The following is a 23,152-nucleotide window of genomic DNA, read 5'->3' as shown; positions in this document are numbered from 1 at the left end:
GGGGCACTGGCACAAGCCAAAAACTTGCTACCTTGTGGAACCAATCCTACCCAGGAGCAACAAGAGTAAAGTGCCCAATTTATTCATCATCATCAAAAGAGAAAGAGAGAGAGTGAAAGAGGAGCACTTCACTAATTTATATGGAGTTAGCATGGTGTAGTTATTTCAGTGTAGGACTAGATTCAAATCCCTGCTCAGCCATGGAGATGCACTGGATGACCATGCAAGTCTCACTCTCTCAGCTTCAGAGGAAGGCAGTGGCAAACCTGTGTTGAATAAATCTTGCTAAGAAAACTTCATAATGAGGTCTCCATAGTTGAGATGAAGGCACATAACACCAACATTTATATGGATTGAATACATGTTTAGAAATAATTACTATAAACCTAATAGAAATACAATACATTTTTCCACAGTTGGGAAAATTGACAGCTCTACTTGCTGCCCAAATACAGTATCATATCCAACATTTTACAGATGAAAATTGGGATACATTGGCCAAGCAACAAAAGGATATGATCAAAATGGCAAAAGTTATTGAGGGAGAGAACTCACAAGCTAAGAGAGGTGGCAGCTGTTTGTTTTTGTTTGAGCCTATTGGAAAGGGCAAGATTTTGCTTTCCTCCAAGGATCTCAAAGGGGACAAATGTTTCTTCTTTGCCTTCTTTTTATCCTCACAACAATCCTACGAAGTTAATCAAAGTAAGAAAGAATGGCTGGCCCAGGATCACACAGTAGTTTTTTTATGTCTTAAGTGGAGACAAGGTAACCCAAGGGACAGGAGAGAAAAGAGGGATACTGATGAGACTATGCAGTTGAGACACAAGTGGCTGTACAGATGGGCATCATGCAGCCACCCCTTTACTGGCCAGATTGGGGCCATGGCAACTTCACAGCGTGGCCCTCATCCAGCCTCTGGAGAGTGCAAAAAGGAGCCATGAAAAACAGCTCCTTTTTGCGCTTTCCAAGGGGTGCCATTGCCACGACGGTGCGGCTTTATGATGCCCCTTCGGCACTGCATCATGTAGATCATTGTGTAGATCAGTACGCATCAAAATGATGTCCTAGGGATGGAGGGAGGGCATCCAGCATGAGGACACTGTGCCCTAACTGTCCATAGGCCCACAAGTCAAGTTGGAAGAGGAAGCTGGGAAGGGATAGAAGATGGGAGTAGAGCCAGCTTATAAAGAACCAGACCCCTGGAGGTGAAGAAAGGAGGTAGAACGTAGACAGAAGAGTCTACAGCACAGTTTGTAAACAGTTACTTTTTTGGACTGCAGCTCACAACATGGCCAATGGAAGATTTTCAGAGTGGTACCCCTAAAAGAGTAACTTTTCCACATACTGATCTGCGGGTGGTATGGACTGAACTCCATGAAAGAGAAACCCAGAGTCTACAGCCAATTAGGTAGTGATGAGAAGATGGAGGTGGAAAGCAGAGCAAAGACACAGAATCCTGATAAGGAAGACTGGTTGCAGAGGAAAGGGGTCAGAAGAGTGGCAAAGCATGGGCGAGTAAATGGGGGAAGATAAATGGAAGAAATTGAACCTAGATTACTGGCTAAAGAGCTGGCTGGATGTTGCAGCCTGTACATTGGTATAGAAAGTCAAGGACATAGCCACATTACCTACAGTCATCTGAGCTATCCTAAACAATAAGGGAAATGAATTCAGAGACACAGCCATGTTAGTCTGGAATGTCAGTATGCAAAGGGATCTTGTAGCACCTTTAAGACTATCTGTGCAAAAGAAATAAGCTTTTATCTGACAAAGCAGACCAAGTCTACAAAAGTTTATTTCTTTTGCACAGTTAGTCTCAAAGGTGCTACAAGATCCCTTTGGATGGGGGAATGTAACGCCAAAGCTTAAGGTAATTGAGTTATTGTTGGTGTGTTGAACATAACTTACTGTTTGATTTTATCAGGACTAAAACTGTTCTGTTTGGTTGTGCTACAAGGGTGGGGAGGAGGTTTTCCCCAGTAAAGGGAGGGTCATACCACAGGGCCTTGTGATGTGGTACAGCCTCTGGCTTGCTGTGATAAACAGATGCATGCGTGCAACCATCTTACTGCCCAGACTTCTTTTAGGAAAGAAAGATTAGCTGTGTTTGGTCTGTCAGCTGACAGAGGGAGCAGATAAACCGTCTCCATGCATTGTTGAGGAGATTTTGCTGAGCACCAAATAAGAAGTTACCTGCAAGGATTTTGAGAATCCCATTTTGAAGAGTGGAGTGGAAGAGGATGTAAAGTTCAAGTGGAGTTTCTGCAAGAGTGAAGTAATGCTCACCTACAAGTCTGTTTCTTCAGCCATGGAAGCTTTCTTGCTTCTTCCATTACCCTTTCTCTAGAGCCTGGAAATCTTGCATGCTGGCTAGATGATTGTGGGAATTGTCACCCCAAAAGTATCTTTTCCAGGCTCTGCTTGTCTTAGTCTTCCCCAGCCATGTTCCTTGTGGTTCTCTTGGACTACAGCTTCCAATGGCTAGGTCATCTGGAAGTGAGCAGAACTTCTGAAGAGGAGACGATTTGGGAAAGGCCTGGCTAGCTATCTTGCACCTTTTAAACATATTGGTGTTTTCTGTAACTGCTTTAGGTTTATAAACAACTACTAAAGAAGTAGAGCCTGGAATCCTCTACATCAGTGGTTCTCAAACTCTGGTCCCAGATAGTTTGAACTTCAACTCCCAAAAATCCCAGCCAGTATGGCCAATGCTCAATCACATTCTGGGATTCGAAGTCCTGAGCATCTGGAGGTCTGGAGTATGAGAACCACTGCTCTATTTTATATTTGATGACAATTTTAGCACTGGCTTTTGGGAGAAAGTCTATAGTGACATAGTCACTTCATGTAAACACGTGTAATTTACACAGAGTAATGTAAAGACCTGCAGATATAGTTTTTCCCCCAAAGGTTTTGCAAAGCCTTAATTCCTCTGAATTAGTGTTGTAGGAATTGCTTTCTTTTAAGTCCTAAAGCTATTGTCTTTGCCAGTACCGATTCACTATCCGTTTTGAAAATGCTTATCTTAAAACACACGTACACATCAGAAAACCACTGATAGCCCTTTGGCTATGTACAGACTTACATAATTTGAATGGCGAGCCTGCTGTGAAAGCTCACACACCATGTCCTTTGTAGACACATCATCCTCTGTCCTAAATTGAGGTCAGGGGAAATTGATTCTGTGTGTTTACAGTAAAAGTCAGCTGCATATATAATCCTGATTGGCTGGACATGGGTGATGTCACCGGCTTGCCTTCCTACTTGTCTTCAGTGCCGTTTCAACAATGAAAACACATTCTGCTTTTTAAAAATACAGTGTGGGAAGAATGCACTTTGACAGAGGCAGTGCATACCTGGCATCTCCATGCAGGGATGGGAAAGACTTTCACTTGAAACCCTGCTAGGCCAACCTTGACAATAGCTAGATGGATCGATGCAGAGTTTTTAGGGATTATTCAGGTGGTGAAAATAATCCTCTGAAAATAATCCCGGTAGGATGTAGGGTGAATATTTATTGTCCACATGCATTTTGAATGCACCCTTTTAAATTTGGGGACAGGCTGCCAAAAAAAACCCCATTGAACCTGGGATAATCCATCGTGGATTTTTCTTCCCCTAATTTTCCTAAAAGATTTACATTGTCAGCTGGGTCAGTAACAAATGTGACTGGATCTGGGATAAACTGGGATAAAACTCTCCATGCCTTGAATATGCTTCGAATGTGCAGCCTCATTATTGACTCCATCTTCATTTGAGTGCTGATACGTGTGAGCAACAGAACTTGCAAAGATGCACATAGATGCAGTTCCAATTAAAAAATTGGTGTGCACAACAAAACCGGAATGCATTAGTGAGTATGTTTAGATAGTCACACTATTAAAAAATAAGACTGAATAGGACCCTAAACATCCTATCAGAAGTTTAAGGAGACAAACAAAAAAGTGGGTAAATTACTGGAAAGGTTAAACAGTACAGAAACATTGTTTAGTTTGCTATCCAAATATTCTGTCAAAATGAGCCAGCATGGTATATTGGTTTAAGTATTAGACTAGGACTCCAGGAGACCAGAGTTTGAATCCCCACTTGGCCAAGGAAATTCACTGGGTGACTGTGCAAGTCACACACACACAGCCTCAGAGGAAGGCAAAGGCAAACTCTCTCTGAATGTTGTTGGCAAGAAAACCCTGTAGGTTTGCCTTAGAGGTATCATCAGGCAGAAATGGCTTAAAGGCACACAAGAACCATGAAGCCAAGAGGTCAGTAATCTACATTTTCAGATAATTAGTTACAGTTTTTATTCAGGTCTGCAAAAGTAGTTACACATTCAATGTAACTGGTATATTGTATATTGCAACTAATTATAAAGTTAAACATTTGAAGAAGAAACCTTTTGCTTTATCAAAAGTAATTAAATTGTTACATTTCAGTTACTTTTAAAAAATCTGAATGCTTGGACATTCAACAGCCACTGTCCTCCACATCATCTCATTGTCCACCAAAGAGACACAGTGCAAGCCAGCATTTGAATCATGTTTGATTCCTCTTCCTTTACAGCAACAGATTTTTATAGTAGGAAAAAAAGGTGAGAGAAGTAGTTTCAAAACATGCAGGGCATTTACAAGTGGAAGATGCCCATGTCTAGATCGCTCACATGGAAAACTCAGTGATTGCGAGCAATTACAAGATAAAAATCATGTTTGGAAGCATCCTAAGAGGTGTCCCTTCATCTTTCTTTCTTTCTTTCTTTTTCTTTCTTTCTTTCCCCATTTTTAAAGGTTTGATCTGGTTTTGCAAGAGACTGTACATTATAGCAACTCAACCAGTTTAAGTTCTCACATAAACGTGGATATATCCCCAATAGATCTCAGAAAAACAGGCTACCTTGAGCTCTATGGGCCTCCAGTCTCAAGCTCATTAGTTTAGCACAAATGAATATACTGTATGTTTGTTTCTTCCATCTAGGCACTGGCTATATGTTCTGGGGCTAAAAAGCTTTTAGAATTATTCAAAAGCGCAGTTTTGTGCTTAGGCTCACCCCAACAGTGCCAGTTATTTTGGCCAGAGCTAAGCCATATATGTCCTCTGTGATGTGGTAATATGGATAGAAGTACCTCTGGGCATAAGCAGAGTGCCGTTCAACCTGAGTCTCTACAGCTGAATCCCAGTGTCTGAGACAAACAACCTCCGGATGTTCCTTCTTTCAAGAATTACACCCCCTCTTCCTCCTCCTTGTTCCCAAGGGGGGGGGGGGGGGCATGTGCTGCACCACTAGATGAAGTGCTAAAGCTGGTTTGCTTTGTAAAGGAATTGTTGGCTGGCCCTTTGAGACAAACTGGCTGGAGGGCAACCTGTGGGAAAGGGTGGGGAGTAGTGGAGTGGGAGGAGAGAAAACACGTGAAGGCTTTAACAGTCATGTTTGAGAAAAAGCATTAGACTCTTTCAAAGGCTGAGTGGGCCAGTTGTCTGGCTGGCTAGCTGGTACAGCTATTTAACCCTTCTTGTTAGTGATTATAGTTTTACTAAAAGTGCAATGGGAGAGGTGCTTTCATCCAAGGGGAACGGAGGGACCTTTTCAAGTGCAAATTTCCCTGATGTAGGGCCCTTGCTCCTCTTGAGTGCCAAGTCCATCCCTTGGAAGAGAAGCCCTGAATAACTAGACTTCTGCTCCTCAAAAGGCATCCTATCAAAGTTCATCACAAAATATCTGCCTCTTCTTATCCCCACTCTGATTAACCTTGTGATCGTCTCCGCTACTTGCAGTGGCTGGTGTGTGTGTGTGTGTGTGTGTGTGTGTGTGTGTTTGTGTGTGTATTATGTGCCTTCAAGTTCATTTCCAACTTATGGCAACCCTAAGGTTTCCTTGGTCATGAGATTTCCTTGGCAATATTTTTTCAGAGGAGGTTTGCCATTGCTTTCCTCTGAGGCTGAGCAAATGTGATTTGCCCAGCGGGTTTCATGACTGCGAGTCAAACCCTGGTCCCCAGAGTTCTGGCCTAAACCTCTATGCCATGCTGGCTCCTACTGTATCCCAACCCAGCACAGTTGGGGGGGGGTTTAGATATGATGCATACCCATACCTCCAACATTTTAACAATGAAAAACTGAAACGTGTGGCCAAGTAACATCCAAGGGTGGTCAAAATGGTAACATTATCAATAAAGAACTCCCAAGCTAGGAGAGGCTGCAGCATTTTGCTTTGGCCTGTGTATGCAAGGAAGGGCAGAATTCCTCTCCTCTTCCTCCTACAAAGTTAACTGAGCACAAACTACTTTTGCACGTTTGAACTCAATTTGAAGCAATTGAGTCAGCTGGAGGACCAAAATAGAAAGTGGGAGGAGGAGAGAGAAACTGAGATATTTTAAAAGCAGCTGAAAAACTTGGATGACAGAGAATTAATTGGGATTGTCTGTCCCAAATCAGGACAGGTGGATGCCCAGAAATGTTTTTAGTGTTGGTCTAGTGCTGGGATGATCCTAGTTCAAAGCCCAGATACCCTTGAGACCAGACACTTACTCTCAATGAAACCTCTCCTTCCAGAGTTCTGTTGGGAATAAAAACAAGGAGGAGGATTATGTATCTTGTTTTTGAGCTTGTCTGAGAAAGGATAGGATATAAATATAATAAATAACAAATAAATGTATGATGTCTAAGAAGAACACATTACAACCAATGGAAAGGGAATGTTGGGAGGAAGCTGGTCAAAGATTCATTGCTTTGCTTTGGATTTGAACAGATTTAATGAATGTTAATACATTTTAATAAAATCACAATTTTTGAAATATGAGATCACAGTCGCATCCTGATACAGCAAAAGGGTATTTGAGTTTAAGAGAATAAACAGCTTGTACTATATAGCATGGGGGAAAGACCATGATAATAGCAGGCAATGGACTCCAGCAAAAAACTGCAGCAACAGCATAGCCTCCAGCATTTGACAGATGAAAACAAGACACATGTTGCCAAGTAATATCAGACTGTGGTCAAGATGACAAAAGCTATTAAAGAGGAAGAATAAAAAATCCATATGATTATGTTATGGAATATACTTTGTTTATACCCAACTTTCCCCTCAAAGTTAGGATTCAATATGGGCTGTCTCCTTTTAGATTCAGCCCATGTATTATAATGTGGGGGACAATGCCCATGACACATTCCAGATACTTTGAAAGCACTGTGACACTTTTTGTTGTTGTTGTTGTTGTTGTTGTTGTTGTTGTTGTTCTAATCTTGGGTTTTTCTCTTGGTCTTTTCTTTTGGAATTTCAGAGGTGTGAGCTGTGTCCCCATAAAGATGGAGCACTGAAGCGGACTGATAATGGAGGTAAGATTCCCTTTGTGGGTAACAGTGATCACCTGGAATTAAAACAACAGCCCAGTGAGCAAAGACTGCACATCTATTTTTGGAACAGTTTTTAGGACAATAAGAAAATAAAGAGTCTATCAGCACCTTAAAGATTAATCATTTTTATTTGCCATCATCTTATGTAGACTGAAGCTCACTTCATCAGTCTTAGACTTTGTTGTTATCAATAGCTTTTTATCCAGGCAAAGGCCACTACAATCCTTATCCCCACCAGTGAGTTTTCTGTGGTGCAGTAATATTGCTTTGTGTAGAGAAATCTGGTCATGTTAGCACACACCTGCTCTCTGAAGCATACAGTTAGCCCTCCATATCGATGGATGTTTTTAATCCACAGATTCAAGCATCCACAGATTGAAAATGTTCCAAAAAATATAAATTCCAAAAAGCAAATCTTGGCTTTGCCATTTTATACAAGGGACACCATTTTACTACTCATTATATTTAAAGGGATTTGAGCATCCAAGGATTTTGATATCCACGGCAGGGGCCTGGAACCAAACCACAGCGGATACCAAGCCACACTGTTCAAGTTTAGGGTATTGCCTTATGTTGATCACATGAATTCCATAGGGTTTTCTTAGGCAAGGAATAATCAGAGTGGATTTATTACATCAATGAAAACAAGGCCCAGCCTAAAAGCTCTATTTTACCCCACCACTGCATCTCCCTGGATATTGAAGCCATTATAATTGCAAACATCTCTGTGATCATTCCCTTATGGACATGCTTTTGTCTTTCATCCAGGCTGGGCCCATGTTGTCTGTGCTCTGTACATCCCTGAGGTGCAGTTTGCTAATGTTCTCACCATGGAGCCAATCGTCCTCCAGTATGTGCCCCATGACCGGTTCAACAAGGTAAAAGACCTCTCTGTTCCCTTCAGTACCCTCTGTCTTGGACTGTCAGCCGCTTTTCCAGGGAACTGCTTTTTCTTGACCTCTCATTCTCCTGTGCTTTGTTCATTTATGCAAATCTACTTTTAATTTTAAAATATAAAAAATAAAAGTGTTTTACAATTCTTTTTTTAAAAAATAAGCATGCCAATGGCTGCATCTACACTGCAGAATTAATGCAATTTGACACTGCATTAAATGCCATGGCTCAATGCTGTGGGATTTTGGGATTTGAAGTATGGTGAGCTATTCAGCGTTCTCTGTGCTCGGGTGCACCTACAAACAACAAGTCCCAGCATTCCATGGGATGGATCCATGACAGTTAAAACAGTGTCAAACTAATTCTGCAGCGGCAGCATCCTCAGTTAACAAAGCCTCTGACAGAAAAGATCCTTTTCACAAAGTCTTTTTATGCTCACCTAAGTGGCATTAGTTGTATTGACAAGGTGATACCTCTCTAACAAATGAACAGGTCTAGATTTTGGGAGGCTCACACAATAGGATGAAAACTGAACATGATGCATACAGTTCAAATTGTTGTTGTTGCTGTTGTAGACTTGTTATATCTGTGAAGAGCAAGGCAGGGAGAGCAAAGCAGCCTCTGGAGCCTGTATGACTTGCAACCGGCATGGCTGTCGGCAAGCCTTCCACGTCACTTGGTGAGTCCATATTTTTTCAGTTTGCATGTTACTTACTTCTTCACCTGTTCCTCTCTCCAGATATTCCAATATATCACTTCATAATATGTGTGTTTGGATTTGGAATCACATGTTAAGACATGAAAGGGGAACAATGAGGATCTTAACAAGTTCTTTGATGGCTTCCTCCTAGAATAGGGAACGTGTACTGTTACCTTCTTGGCTGGCTGGCTCTGTCTCCTGTATTGATCTTGAACAGCCTGATCCACTCAGGCATAACCTAATTTAGTTTCACTGACAGGATACATTAAAGTAAAACTAGGGTCACAGACCCACTGCAGATATAATCCAGTTTGAGACTGCTTTAACTGCTCTGGCTTAATGCTAGGAAATTCTGGGAACTGTAGTTTTGTGAGACATTTAGCCTTCTCTGTCAGAGAGCTCTGATGCCACAATAAACCACAGTTCCCAGGATTCTCTAGCATTGAGCCAGGACAATTAAAGTGGTCTCAAACTGGATTATTTCTGCAGTGTGTTTTGGACCCAAGTCACTGCAAGTACAAAGTATATCTTTGGACCTTACACACCAGCAAAAATTCTGACTGCTCCCCAGTGGCTTACAGTCATGTTATGGGTTGCTGGCTGGTTATTTCATATTTAATTCACTATCGATTTCACCAACCGATTGCAACCTGACTGGGACCCGGGATGCAGCCAGGTTACAATTGCCTGGCGGCATTGGTGTCAAACTGAGTATGATAGAACCTGCCAGCAACCTGCAACCCGACTGCAGTCAGGTTTTTTGTTGTTGTTGTTGATGATGATGTGATAAGGTCCTTTATTGCTGACAAACATATAAAAAAGGATGCAATAGCAGATAATATAAGCAACGAAAGTGTTCTCATGTTGCTTTGGCTGAATGCTAACACAGCCTCAAGAATGAACACTCTCTGAGTCCACAATGCTAGACATTATAGATATCATAGTTCCAGATGGACTCTTCTTGTTTTGGGGCAAATAATAATAATTAATAATTTGTTTTATTTATATACCGCTATTCCAAAGATCATAGCGGTGAACAGCAAGTAAGCTAATTAGCAAGTAAGCTAATTTGCCCCCAACAGTCTGGGTACTCATTTTAGCGACCTCGGAAGGATGCAAGCCTGAGTCGAGCTTGGGCCCTTTTGCTGGTCTTGAACTCGCAACCTTGTGGTTTCGAGTGAATGGCTGCAGTACAGGCATTTAACCACTGTGCCACCAGGGCTCCTCAAAACTCTGGTATTTTCCCTTTCCAAAACTGGGACAAAGGGAATCCTTCCTAGGTGAGGGTTATATACCTTAACAGGTAAGTCTTGTAGAACCTAGGATATGATGTCCATGAGTTCAAGAAGAGTGTGCTTCTGCCCTTCTCCTTTCCCCTGAGAGCAGGAGAGGAGAAAGATTCCTGCTCATAGTGGAAGCACTATGACCTTACCTGTGCTGGTATCTCTGTTAATCACCCTGGTTTTATCTATGTTACTCTTTATGCTTAAGGTCACTTCATGGACTAACTTGAACAGAGTACAGTAAAGCTAAAAAACATCTAAATGTGGTCTATAAAGCAAATTAATGTATACACATATAAATATATGTTATATGTGGTTGAGAAGCCCGGTTACTACAATCTGCACAAATCTCCTGCAAGTGCAATTCAAAATATCTCCTTTTACAGACTTTTCAAAATACATCCGTGGAATAGCCTGATCCGGATGCAGGTGATATAGAGAGCCAACACATTTGCCCGTTACATACATAAACACACGCAGAATTTAAAATCATAAATCTCAATGATCACTCCAGATACCATTTGTCATAGCAAGAGAAACATACAGACAGCTATAACTGCAACCTGTCCAAAAAATTTCCAGTAGTTTTCCTTTGTCACTGTAACTGAAATAAGAAGAAATGGGTTATTCTTCACCTGTACAGTCCACCATTTGGAACTTTCCACAGTCTTGTAGAAGTATTTTGGTGGCAGCTCCACCCATCTCCAGCAACCCTACATAAGGGGCTTCCTGCTGAAACCATTAGTTCCTTCTTATCTGTTGCTGCTGCAGCAGCAGCATTGTGAGGAACTGTGCTGTTGAGCTACTTTAAAATAAAATACCTTTAAAATGAGTATGAGGAAGTGTCAAGTCTGGTAGGATACCAAGTTCAGAACACCAGGTTTTGGTAATTAATACTCAGAAAACCTTTATTAAGAAACTGTAGTTCTACTCCAATGATGTTCAATGTCAGAACTGACCAGCAAGCATTGAAATTGTGTAATTAAACTACACAGTTTCAAACCTCATGTGGGCTTACCTGTATATATTCGACTATAAGTTGACCTCATGTATAAATCAAGGGTAAGTTTTGGTGCCAAAATTATGGATTTTGCCATGACCCATGGATACGTCAAGGGTAAAACATGGAGTATCCTTCAGTGAGTGTATGTGTACAGACAGCAAGAGCGAGTCTCGTTGAGGCCTTTTGCTTCAGCGTTTCTACTTTGATTTCAGCCTTCACCCCAGATAGCAGGGCCAGCAAAGGTGGGAGATGGACTCTGTTTAAAAGCAATCAGTAGCCCAAGACTCTTTCTGCTGGGCTAAAGAGAAAAAGAACCTCTGTTCCGAGTACATGGAGAAATACCGAAAGAGCTGCTATCACATTACCATACTGACTCATAAATAAGTTAACCTGGGATTTTGGGGGTCAATTTTTGGGCATAAATGTTTAGACTTATAGACGAGTATATATGGCCGTTCTTATACGTTACAATTTATAAACACACATTCCCCTCTCATTCCCATACCACCCCTCCTATGTTATTGCCACCAGATACCTTTCACAGAAACAACTTTGAACCAACTTGACTCATGCTTCTTCTGCACCTGAGATCACCTTATCTCTTGCAGTACCTTTTTCTACTATATTACCCATCACACCAGCTACTCAATTTTTATGGCAGGCAAGGTCCATTGTGGAAGCTAGAAGTAGGGACCAGAGGAATGATACCTAGCACTCCTTTGCTTACTGCTCCTCCCCCTCCAAGCAGAAATAATTGAAATCCCTGTGGAAAACAGCAAGCAGGGGAATTAAGGAAGAAAGGAGTGGTGTAGCTACAAGACGGAGGGCAAAATGAGGCCATTGCTCCCCTCATGAGAACTTTACACTTGGAATGAAATTTTCCTTCAGTCCTAAAATTTCTATCATTGTAGTAACTTAAGACTTTCACTGAACATTTAGAAATTTATCTATTTATCTATCTTTGAAATTATTTGAACAAAATTAGAAATGTTCAAATAAAAGAAGTAGGCAAAGTTACCACGGGAATGAAAACATAGCAAATACAAGAATTCTAGGTGTGAATGATTTCCAGTGCATCACTCTCTGAAATGCTAGGAATTTGGGGACTGAAGGAAAAATTCATCTGTGAGGCAAAATTCTTGTTTACAGCCTACTCCATAACTAGAAGGCAGGAAGTAGAAAGCAGAGGAAGGATTAAGCATCCTGTTTGCCACGTCTGTCCTATATATCACTGTTTCATCTTTCTGTTCCTCTTTTCTCCTGGAAATTACATCTTCCCTTTGCTGCTTTCTATATGCTTAATGGAAACCCCACATTCCCATGGCAGGGGCATTTGCCAAGCGTATAATTCTCGGTCAGTAGAGAAGTAGAACAAGCAACAAGGGATTAACTCTTCTTCTTCTTCTTTTGAATATTTTACTAGTTTTATAAAAACAAATAAAATAAAATAAAAGTACATAATGAACATTGTTATACGTTATCATTTTATACCATTTCTCTAAAGTCTTTCACATACTAAACGAATGTATGACATTTATAGCATCTATAATATGATACTTCCCTTTTCTATCTCCTCAGTAACTGATCCCTCTTAGTTAGTTTTGGGATTAACTCTTCTTCTGATAGAAAACAGGACCAAATAAGGAAAAAAAACCAAAATAAAATTGCCTCTGACTTATGTAACTCTTTAGAAGTAATTTGTATACCTAGGCCTTTCAAAATTATACTTTAGAGGTGGGCAGTTTCTGGGACCCAGGACTGACCCACTTGGGCTCCTCTGGGCACCACCCTCCCCATAAGCAAAGTGTGCATATTCTGGGAGACTGATTCTCTTTAAAAACAAGGTGTATAGATACGTACCTTGTTTTTGTTGTTGTTGTGTGTCATCCAGTCTTTTCCAGCTTATGGTAACCCTAAAGCAACTGTATCACAGGGTTTTCTTGGCAAGATTTGTTCAAAGGAGTTTTTGCCATTGCCTTCCTCTGAGACTGAGAGAATATGACTCTACCCAAGGTCACCAAGTGGGTTTCTATGGCCAAACAGGGATTCAAACCCTGGTCTCCAGAGTCATAGTCCAATGCTCAAACCACTACACCATACTGGCTGTCATGCATAGATGCTACATATCTGTTTATATGGGGGGGGAAAGTGTCTATTTTGCAAATGTGATGGTAGAGGACAGGGAAGGTGTTACATGTAGTCCATAGGTTGTATGTGGGGCCTATTCCCCGCTTTAAGCCTTAGATTTAACAAAAATACATATCATTTATTTTTCTTTCTTCTATGTTAGTGGAGTGATGTGTTTTGTATGTGTTTTGAGGGGAAAGAAAGACTGCTTTCAAAGTACTTGGCATGGAAATCATGCCTAGCACTCCATGGATCTCCAGTTTCCATTTACTTGTGAAGGAGAACAATTGGCTGAAGTAGCAAAAAAGCCTGTAGATTGTTATCCATTTAGTTCTTGGGCTGTGTAACCATTTCAGGACTGATGGGTAAGTATGCAGGAAAAAGCACTAGAATAGGTTATCTTGCTTATATGGGTGTTTGTTTAATTAAAAAGCTGACAATAAAGCAGAGGCAACAGCTGTGTGTATCCATTGCTGGCAATGAAGAAACCTGGTTTTGTTTTTGACTCAGATGTCTGGGGTTTGGTTCATAACAACTCATTTCCATTTTTTTAGTGCCCAAATGGCTGGGCTTCTATGTGAAGAAGAAGTCTTAGAAGTGGACAATGTGAAATATTGTGGCTACTGCAAGTATCACTTCAATAAAATGGTGAGTCAAAATCTTCTTGCTACTGTCAAAAACACAGATCATTTGAATTTAACAAATAAATAAATACTTGAATTTCATATCTAATGCAACATACAAGATATATGACACATGGGCTGAGGTCTTGATTGAGAGGCATCTTCTGATCCTGATCCAACCCTGAAATCCACGTTAAAAGCCAGACAGTCAACGTGTCCAGCCCCTCCCAACAGCAAGTGATGGTGTGACAAAGAGTTATGACAGGACTCTACAGGGGTCCCTGCTTTTGCTCTTTTGGGAAGGGATCAGTCACACCATCCTGCAGGACCCCACTTGCAGAACTCTTGCTCAGTGCAGCTGGGAGACTTAAGGTGGGTTTCAGGGGCATTTACAATTTGACAATGATACTGGAAACAAAAAAGGGAATGGTAAATAGTTACAAGGTCATATGACATAACTGATTATCATGGTGTGAGCCATGGTTTGATTGTTAAAGGATCCAAGTTTGATATCTGGGATCTAGAGGAGTAATGAGCAAGTGGTGCGGCTGGGAAAGACTGCTGGATGCTGCTCTAGATCTTCAGCAGGGCTGGGAGATCTTCAGCTTTACAGCTGTTGATGAATGCTGCTTCTGTCATATGTCACATTGGCCAATTTGGCTTGGACTGATAAGAACTGATGTTCAACAACATCAGAGGGCCAGGGGTTCCTCATCCTTCATCTTGTTTCCTTTGTAAAATCAGCATGTCAGATTAAACAATACTGGATTAGATAGGGCCATAGCAAAGTTCCTTGTAGCAAATCAAACCATCTATCCATCTAGTCCAATATTACTTATACTGATTGACTTTCTGGGGTTTCAGGCCTTGCCCATATGAGCCAAAAGGACTGTTTCCCCACTGTTCTGGTGGCATCCAGACAATGCACAGCCCCAACTCCGGTTCTGATGCAAACAGTCCGCATGATGTCTGACATGTTATGCATCAGAACTGGGGTATAACACCAATAAATGGAAAAGGATCCTTAGCGGTGCAATGGCTAAAATGCTGGTACTGCAGTCACAAGGTTGTGAGTTGGATCCCAGGGGGCTCCAAAGTTGACTCAGCCTTCCATCCTTTCATAGGTCAGTAAAATGAGTACCCATCTTGTTGGGGGCAATTGGCTTTCAGATTGTAAACTGCTTAGAGAGTGCGGAGTTCACTGATAAGTAGTACAAAAATGTACATGCTGTTACTGCTGCTATTGCTATAACACCCTTAACATGAATTTTAAAAATTTAGCCATTGCTCCAGATCATCCGGGAAACTCTGGAGCCCTCCATTCCTATGCTGGGGCAGCTGGCTGTACACAGGTCCCATAAAACCGGCCTGCAGATCTGCTTCAGCAGCAGCAGCAGCAGATACAATGGGCAGCTCAGAGGGATGTGCATGGAGACTGCTGCCCAAGAACAGGAACGGAGGACTAAGTAACAGCGAAGTCAAGGAAGGGCCAGGGCCAGGATACTCCAGACTGCCCCTGGAGTATATTGGCTCCTGCAGACAAGGCCTCAGACAGAAGTCATGCAGGGGTCTTTCTAGAATTTCAGCCTGGGGATGACTCATTCTGTATTTTGCCTGCAAAACATACATTACAGGGTTACGTTTTGGCTCTTCACCATTTATCAATGAGTGATCAGTAAAGTTGAATCAGTTCCACCCCCCCCCCACCCCCACGAAAGGCAAATGCTGTAGTGCTGATAATCCTTTGCATGTTACAAATGGAATGGGGTGTGTGAGACAGCTTTATCCAGGACAAGTTGGCAAGTGGCTCAGATCTATCTGGAGGTCATGAGTGGTTATCATCCCTGTCACTTAGAATGATTAAGAATGCCAGCCAACTCCCCAAAGCAAAACCAGAGAGCTCCACGCCCTGCTTTCCATTACTCCTAATAATGTATTTTGCTTTGCCATTCATCTGAAATCAAGTTTAGCCATTCGCAAAACTGAGACATTTATTTCTAGCCGTTAGAATGAGGCAATAGTGCTATGGCAATATTATTTTGTCATTTGTGAGTATTAGCAAACGTTTATATAGCAATGAGCAAATTTACTTTTGTTATGTCTTATCTTGTTTGCCTTTCTGACAGCGCAGCAAGGTAGGTAAGCAAGAGAACTTCTTGAGGCTTGCTCACTTTCAAGGAAATGGGCAAGGCAACCTGGGGAGCAATAGCAAAAGGATCAATGACCCTGAGGATGTGTAGAGTGCCTCTTCATTCACTGGCAACTAAGGCAACATAAACTCCAACATTTCAGATGAAAATTGAGACACACATGGCCAAGCAACTTCAGAGTATGATCAATATGTCAAATGTTATTAATGAAGAAGAACAGACAAGCGAGGAGAGGCTGCAGCAGTTTGCATTTGCCGAACCCTTCTGGAAAGGGCAAGATTCTGACCCTCTCCTCCTCCTGTATCCCCATTGAGTTAATTGAGTGAAAACTATATTTGCACTTAGAACTCAGTTTACATCAACTGACATAAGGCAAAGATGGAGGGGGGAAAGTGCAAGTAGAAAAGAGAAACTGGGACATTTTTAAAGTCACTGAAAAAGTAGGAGGACAGAGGATTAGTCAGGCCTGTCCCTGCCTAATTGGGACAGTTGGAGGACATGAGGTAAAGACTTTCATGTCAGCAGATTGGTTTTACAGACATTTGAGCCCTGGCAGTAGATGACTGGAGCAAGAAATCCAAATATCACCCCCTGAGAAAAAATGGGGGGGGAGACACTTTTTTGGTCTAAAAGTCCCCAGAATCCCTCATCCAACATGTCCAACAGGAGGAGTCTGGACATTGCAGTTCAAAAAGTAACATTTTCAAGCTGTAATCTCTTTCGTCCACAAAAGAATGTAGCATCCAATCCATGTGACTTGTCGAAATTAACAGAAGCTGAGGAAGAACACTACTGCAGTTTCACATAGCTCCCATTTATTTCAACATGGTTTATGCAGAATAATTGCATGTGGGTAATATTCCAAGGTCCTGATTGGTTTACTTTGCACTCTGCTGTTTCCATTTTAGTAGACTCATCTTCAGTTCTTGGATTTCAGATCAGATACTGTGTGGATCTATAATGGCCAGAATACTCTGGGCTGCTCACAAAGTTTTCTGGCCCCACATTTGCCCTGAAGCCCTCCACCCATTCCCTGAGCAGTCTGTGGGAATACCCAGCAGCAGTCTACGCAGCATCCCACTGTACTGCCCGCTGCTGCAAGTTGTTTCCTCTGAGGGTGAAAATGAGGTGCCCAGTGTTGACCACATTGCTGGGTGGCTTGTTGTGATTCCAGCCAGAGTGACCTGTGCCAGTGACAGCAGTGCCGGACAGCACATTGGGACACTGTGTAAACAGCTGCCCACTCCAGAGTGTTCCAGATTTTCTGGGAAAATCTAAAGATTTGTGAGTCTTTTAAATTCACCTTAAAGCAAGGAGGGTTCAGATTGGCTGCAGGACTGCCCTTCACACATGTAGACAGTCCGCAATCGAATCAGGCCTTTGAACTTCTCACATATAGATCCTGCTTTATAAAATAGAGTTATCTGAGATTTTGATGTCCCCCAAGCTTGGAAAAGTTATGTTTTTCTAGTACAACTTTCAACCTCTCCCTTTTTGGTATTCCCCCCCCCCCCCGCAAGTAAAATTTTCAAGCTCACTTTTTTCTTTCTTAACCAAGAGGTAAAGGTCCTATAGGGCAAACTTCTTCCTCACTGCTTTCTTTTTCTCTTCTGCTTCTTTCCCATCCTTTCACTCTCATCCATCATCTTCCCTAACTTCCCCTTGGGTCCAGAAGACATCACGCCATTCTGGAGGTGGATCTTTCAATGCAGCAAGAAGAAGCCGGTCACCATCCCCTGCTCAAGAGAAGCATGTGTCTCACCATGAGAAACCAAAGAAGGTAAATAGTTTTAATAATAATAACAAGATGATGATGTTGTTGGTGGTGGTGGTGATGATGATGATTGTATGACTGAATACTGATTTATATAATATGTAATCTAGACTCTCCCCCCTAACAACACAAAGCAAATAGGCATAGTGTCTATGTATTCTGTTATTTCTTATTACACACATGCTGGAATAAGTATAAGACACAATTCAGCATTTGGATAATAATCAGCTTTTTGCTGAAGTGCCTGGATATGTCCAGTTTATTGCAAAACATTTCATTTAGTTATACTTTAATTATACTTTTCTGATACTAACATTAACAATGTTCATTGCTGATTGCACATTATCTAGTTTCTCTGCAAACAGGAAAGCAACCCTTTGGAAGGAGAGACAATTTCCTCCCATTATCAGTGGCACTAACATCCTTTTCCACTGCTGCTCCTGGAAGATTTTCCATCTTTAAATAATATTTTTGCATGCCAGCACTAGGATGCATAATTACATCAGTGTGTGTATATGTGTATAATGCACCTGAATAATGTGTGTAATGCACCTGAAGAAACTCTGAAGCAGCCTCTTTGGAACCATCAGCATTTGGCTGCAAATGGGTTGAGATTATGTAGCAGGATCCAGGTAGAGACCTCCTGCCCCCAGCTCTAGCTCCACAACTAGAAACCTGAACAGAGACTGGGGGATGGATGGGATTACTCAGGACTTTCATTAGCCCAAGGAAGGGAAAATGGAATCCATATGCAGATGAGGTAAAGGCAGGCAAAATAGCCTAGAGTATTATGGATTCAGGCATGATCCAAGGAACTGGGACTTGATGTGACACCATTGTATAAAGAACCCCTAAGAAAGAAGAGGAGGAGGACTATAGCAAAGCAGTAAAAGCAGGCTCGAGTTGTCTGTGTTTTTTAAAACAAGAAGGAGTAGGAGGAAGAGGAGATGGATGGATGGATGGATGGATGGATGATGCTGAGAGAATGGACCATTTTGATATAAAGTTTTCAGACATCAAGAGGCCAGTCTCTGGATTCCCACAATTGTGTGCATAATTAACATCTGTAAGTGCCTCCTCAATAATGCTTTCAAATGAAGATCCCAGTGAAACTGCACAGCTAGGAAAAACCTTGTTCATGTCACTTGCATTTTTCCTTTGCTTTTCTCTGTGTATGTATGTTTCTGTGTCATGCCCACATACACACATATTGCCATATGAAACCATGCAAATGGCAAGCACTTCCCTCCACTATCTGCAGAGAAGATGTAAGAGAAGGTCAGTGAAATAGACAAAACTTGTTCATTTCACTGGCCTTCCCCTGAGTGGAAAGGTTGAGAGATGTGTTGTCAATTTCATCAACACTTCTTCATTATTTTACATAAAGAGCCTGAAGTACACACAAAAACTGACAAAACTCTCTCTTCTATATACCGTCAGAGAAGCCGTGTGAAATGCACAAACGTTGTCAGTTTCACAGAGTTCTTCTACAATGCCCATTTGAGGATCGAGGTGGGGGAGTTGCAATGTTGTAATATGTATTGCTTTAACAAAAACCGTGGTGGTGACAGGAGAGAGGAGGATGTCACTGAAGATGGAATGGCAGAATTACACAGTCATAAAGAATGTCACCAACCACTTCATCACCACTTCAAGTGAGACAATAGTGCAACAGTCAAATCACACCAGAAAGTATTTTGCTGCAACTGCTGTAGGATATCTTTTAAAAGCAGTTAAAATAAATGAGACATGATGGAAATGCAAGGGTTTGGGATGAGTGAGTGAAGGCACCAGATCCTGCCTAATCTCAGAAGCTAAGAAGGATCAGCCTTGGTTAGTACTTGGATGGAACAGTGACAAACAATACCAGGTACTGTAGGCAACATTTCAGAGGAAAACGATGACAAACCATCTGTGAATACTCCTTGCCTAAGAAAACCCTATGAAATTCATGGCACTATCATAAGTCAATAGGCAACTTGAAGGTGTATACATGCACACACAATTTCTGAGTATCCATGCTTTAGATTGCACTGTAAATGTTGAGCTGGAGGGGTGGAGGAGACATCTGCCAAAATTTCTGTTTGCCATTTTTTAGCAGTCTGGAAGGAGGTTTAATCTAATTTTCATCTCTAGATCCATTTCCTATGTCCCTGAATTTTTAAATGGCATACTTAAGTCTGTTGCTTCTAGTAATGCATTGCTGAAGAGATCATCTTTCAGTCGCTATTAATAATTAGATCAGTTGTTGCTATTTCTGTTTCAGAGCAACGTAGAGCACTGTATGACAGAATGCACCTATAACATCTTTTAGTCTATCTTATACACAGCCTTTGTTGCAGTGTGGATGGTGTGTTCAAATCATAGTCACTGCTGCAAGCAGACTTGGAAACTGGTTTTAGTGACAGAGCTGAAACATGAGCAGTAGTAATATTAGAGAAGAGCATGTGCAGAGTGCCCTAATAATAGCAACTTCTCCCACCCTCCGCCTGGGATTGGTGTAGAGAGTTTCCAAGTAACAGGATATGAGTTATTGGCCTGACCTGAACCTGCCCACCCCATAAAGTCTCACTTTTGGGAAATCCATGCTTAGCTGGAACAGTAGCAGAACCTATTTCAATGCCAATCATAACACAAACTAGGAGGGGGGCTCTCTCCTCTTCATCAAAACTCTCTGTCCAGTTTTATGTGCCCCACAACCCAGAGGTCCATGTGATTATTGGTTTTGCTAAATTGAGAAGGGCTGGCTTGTTTTAAGTCCTGCATCCCTGCTCACTTGCAACTATATTGGCTGCTGGCAAGCAGTCTCTGCCATTTCCTTGTATACACAGCACGTCTTTAATGCAGCCCAGGCTAGCTTGGCTTCAGTGCATCCCAAAAGGCAGCCACTGCCAAGGAAAGTTGTGGAAACAGGAAAACAGAAGAGAGGTGGAGAGGGGATCAGTACAAGGTAAATCGTGGTAATGGAACAAAAGTATTTTTATGCAACTTGGGCCAAAAAGGCAGGGGGGGGAGGAAACCAGGGTGATTGGCGGGTAGTTTGGAGGGCAGCTGACACAAGCTTGGCTTGTATGTTATAGAAATATAGATTCTATATTTGAATGGACTTAACTGGGGAGGAGATGCAAAATTCTTTGCTTCTTTTCATCTGCCCATTTGCCCCTCACCAACCTGGAGACAGCTCACAAACTAGGGCTATCCATCAAGTTTTGGAAGCAACTGTCAGATTTCCCATTAAAAGGATGGTAAATGCCATTTGTGTTCCTTCTTGTTTCTGCCCGTCTTTTGTTCTATAGTAGAGGGCTCTGGTATAACATACAACAAATGGAGAAAGGAAACATGGTGAATGAAGTGAATGGCACATGAGCTGCTTCTGCCTTGTTTTCTCCTTCAACTGGAGATTAAAAGGCCTTTGTCTGGTGTCCAGTGTGCAAGGTTTCAAGTGAGGTATTGTATGCACATTAATCAAGTATGTATTTGAGGATTTCCCCTGTTTCCCATCTCCAGTTTCATTGTTTGTTGGTGTGCGGAGACAGCAAGGACAGAATGGACCCACGTCTAGCTTTTTTTGTTTGTTCATACGTTCATGTATTGATGCAGTTTTTAAATTGTACACGTTCGAACACATCTTCCCCATTGCTTAAAATGCATTTAAGTAGTGTTTTGTATTCATATGAAATGTGCACAATTTTCTGTCCATATTTCTTAAGCATGCAGTCTTTTCCTGGCCATGTCTACAGCAGTCCCTCAGCGTGTGACTTCTAAACTACGAGTCCCAGCGTGCCCAACCTTACAGTCTCTTTTCCCCTGCAAAATGGACAGGTTTTTTTAAAAATAACTTTTCATTTTACATCTTTCTTTCATCCTTCAGGATGGGTGAGTGAGTAAAATTTATTTTCAAACAGAGAACTATGTCCTGCATATGCATACCAGATTTCATTCTGTCTTGCCAGTGTTTAAAAGAAGATCACAGAATCATAGGGATGGAAGGGACCCAATGGCCCTTTGAGTCCAACCCCTTGCTGAATGCAGGACCTCCAGACAGTGGTTCCAAAACTTTGGTCTTCCAAGTATCCAAGCTCTCAGAAGCCCCACTCACCTTGGCCAACAGTTAGGAACTCTGGGAGCTGAAGTCCAGAACATCTGGAGAACCAAAGTTTGGAAACCACTGAGCTGCAGTACCCCCAGCAAGTAGCTGTCCAGCCACTTTTTGAAGATGTCTGGAGAAGGAGACACCACCACTTTTCTAGGCAATTGGTTCAATTGCTGGACTGCTGACTGTCAAGAAGTTCCTTCTAATGTTCTTTCAAAATCCACCCTCCTGTGACTTAAAACCATTAGATCTAGTTCTATCCCCTGATGCAGCAGAAAAGATGTCACAATATAAATAAATGGAACATGTGGAAGTAAAAGCCAAGCCAGGAGCTTATTTGTCTTAGCCAATAATTTATTTAAATTTGACTCTGCAATGCTTTTGCATCATTTGGCACTATCTAGGAATATTATAATTAGCTGGGCCAACTTCTAATAATTTGAAAATACAGAAGCTTTTAAGTGAGCTCTTTAATCCAGAGAAGCTGAAACAACAAAGTTCTGTCTGTAACCTAAAAGAGCCAAAAGAACTAAGTCCAATCTAAAGAGAAAAGGCATGTGTTGGGTTTTTGTTTTGGGGTTTTGAAATGTTTGTTTCGGCAACATCAAACTAAAATAATTTGTTTATAATGTTTCTGTACTGTGGTTTTCTGTATTAAACACTGAACACACCTCAGAAAGATAGCTGTCCCTCTCATTCTGGTTCTCACGGCGTTGGGAAATCTCAGCCAAACCTGAGTGTGGATTGTACAGTTGCAAGTGGAGAAGATGTGTGGGTGGGTGTGCTCAAGCACACACCACACGTGCGCTGTGTGTGTGCATTACACAGACACACAAACAGAGATAAAAAGATAGCTCTTCTCTTACTTCAGAGAGTCTTCTCCTTTTCCCATCCTTTTGAAAAACAGGAATGTTAACAGCAGAGCCTTAGTTTTTACTGCTTTCCAATTTTAGGAATCTTAGCAAAAATACCTAAGAGAATCTTCTCTTGGTTTCTAGCCCTTTTAACATTTAGTTACAGTTAGATATAGCTAGTCTCCTCTTTGCTCTTTTGAAGCCCCCTCCCATTTTCAAATTTTGACTTGAATCCAGCCACTGCAACAACTAAAAATGTTCTGTCAAATGTTGAGGTGTCTACAAACAATACCCTGATGAGTTACAGCAG

The 23,152-nt window shown here is 41.6% G+C and overlaps 1 protein-coding gene across 4 annotated transcripts in view; it reads left to right on the top strand.

Moving 5' to 3' along the window:
• Window positions 1-23,152, top strand: part of MLLT6 (MLLT6, PHD finger containing) — a 111,042-nt gene that overhangs the window by 25,188 nt on the left and 62,702 nt on the right. For 3 of the 4 annotated variants that reach the window (XM_042475896.1, XM_042475897.1, XM_042475894.1), the window contains exons 3-7: window positions 7,269-7,323; window positions 8,110-8,219; window positions 8,811-8,914; window positions 13,903-13,996; window positions 17,794-17,901. In XM_042475896.1, the coding sequence (XP_042331830.1) occupies window positions 7,269-7,323; window positions 8,110-8,219; window positions 8,811-8,914; window positions 13,903-13,996; window positions 17,794-17,901 (471 nt within the window). The remainder of the gene's footprint in view (window positions 1-7,268; window positions 7,324-8,109; window positions 8,220-8,810; window positions 8,915-13,902; window positions 13,997-17,793; window positions 17,902-23,152) is intronic. The other variant, XM_042475895.1, reaches the window with a different exon arrangement.

Source organism: Sceloporus undulatus, chromosome 6, assembly GCF_019175285.1.
Source record: "Sceloporus undulatus isolate JIND9_A2432 ecotype Alabama chromosome 6, SceUnd_v1.1, whole genome shotgun sequence".
Taxonomy (NCBI): Eukaryota; Metazoa; Chordata; class Lepidosauria; order Squamata; family Phrynosomatidae; genus Sceloporus; species Sceloporus undulatus.
This window is presented reverse-complemented; position numbering and strand designations above follow the sequence as displayed.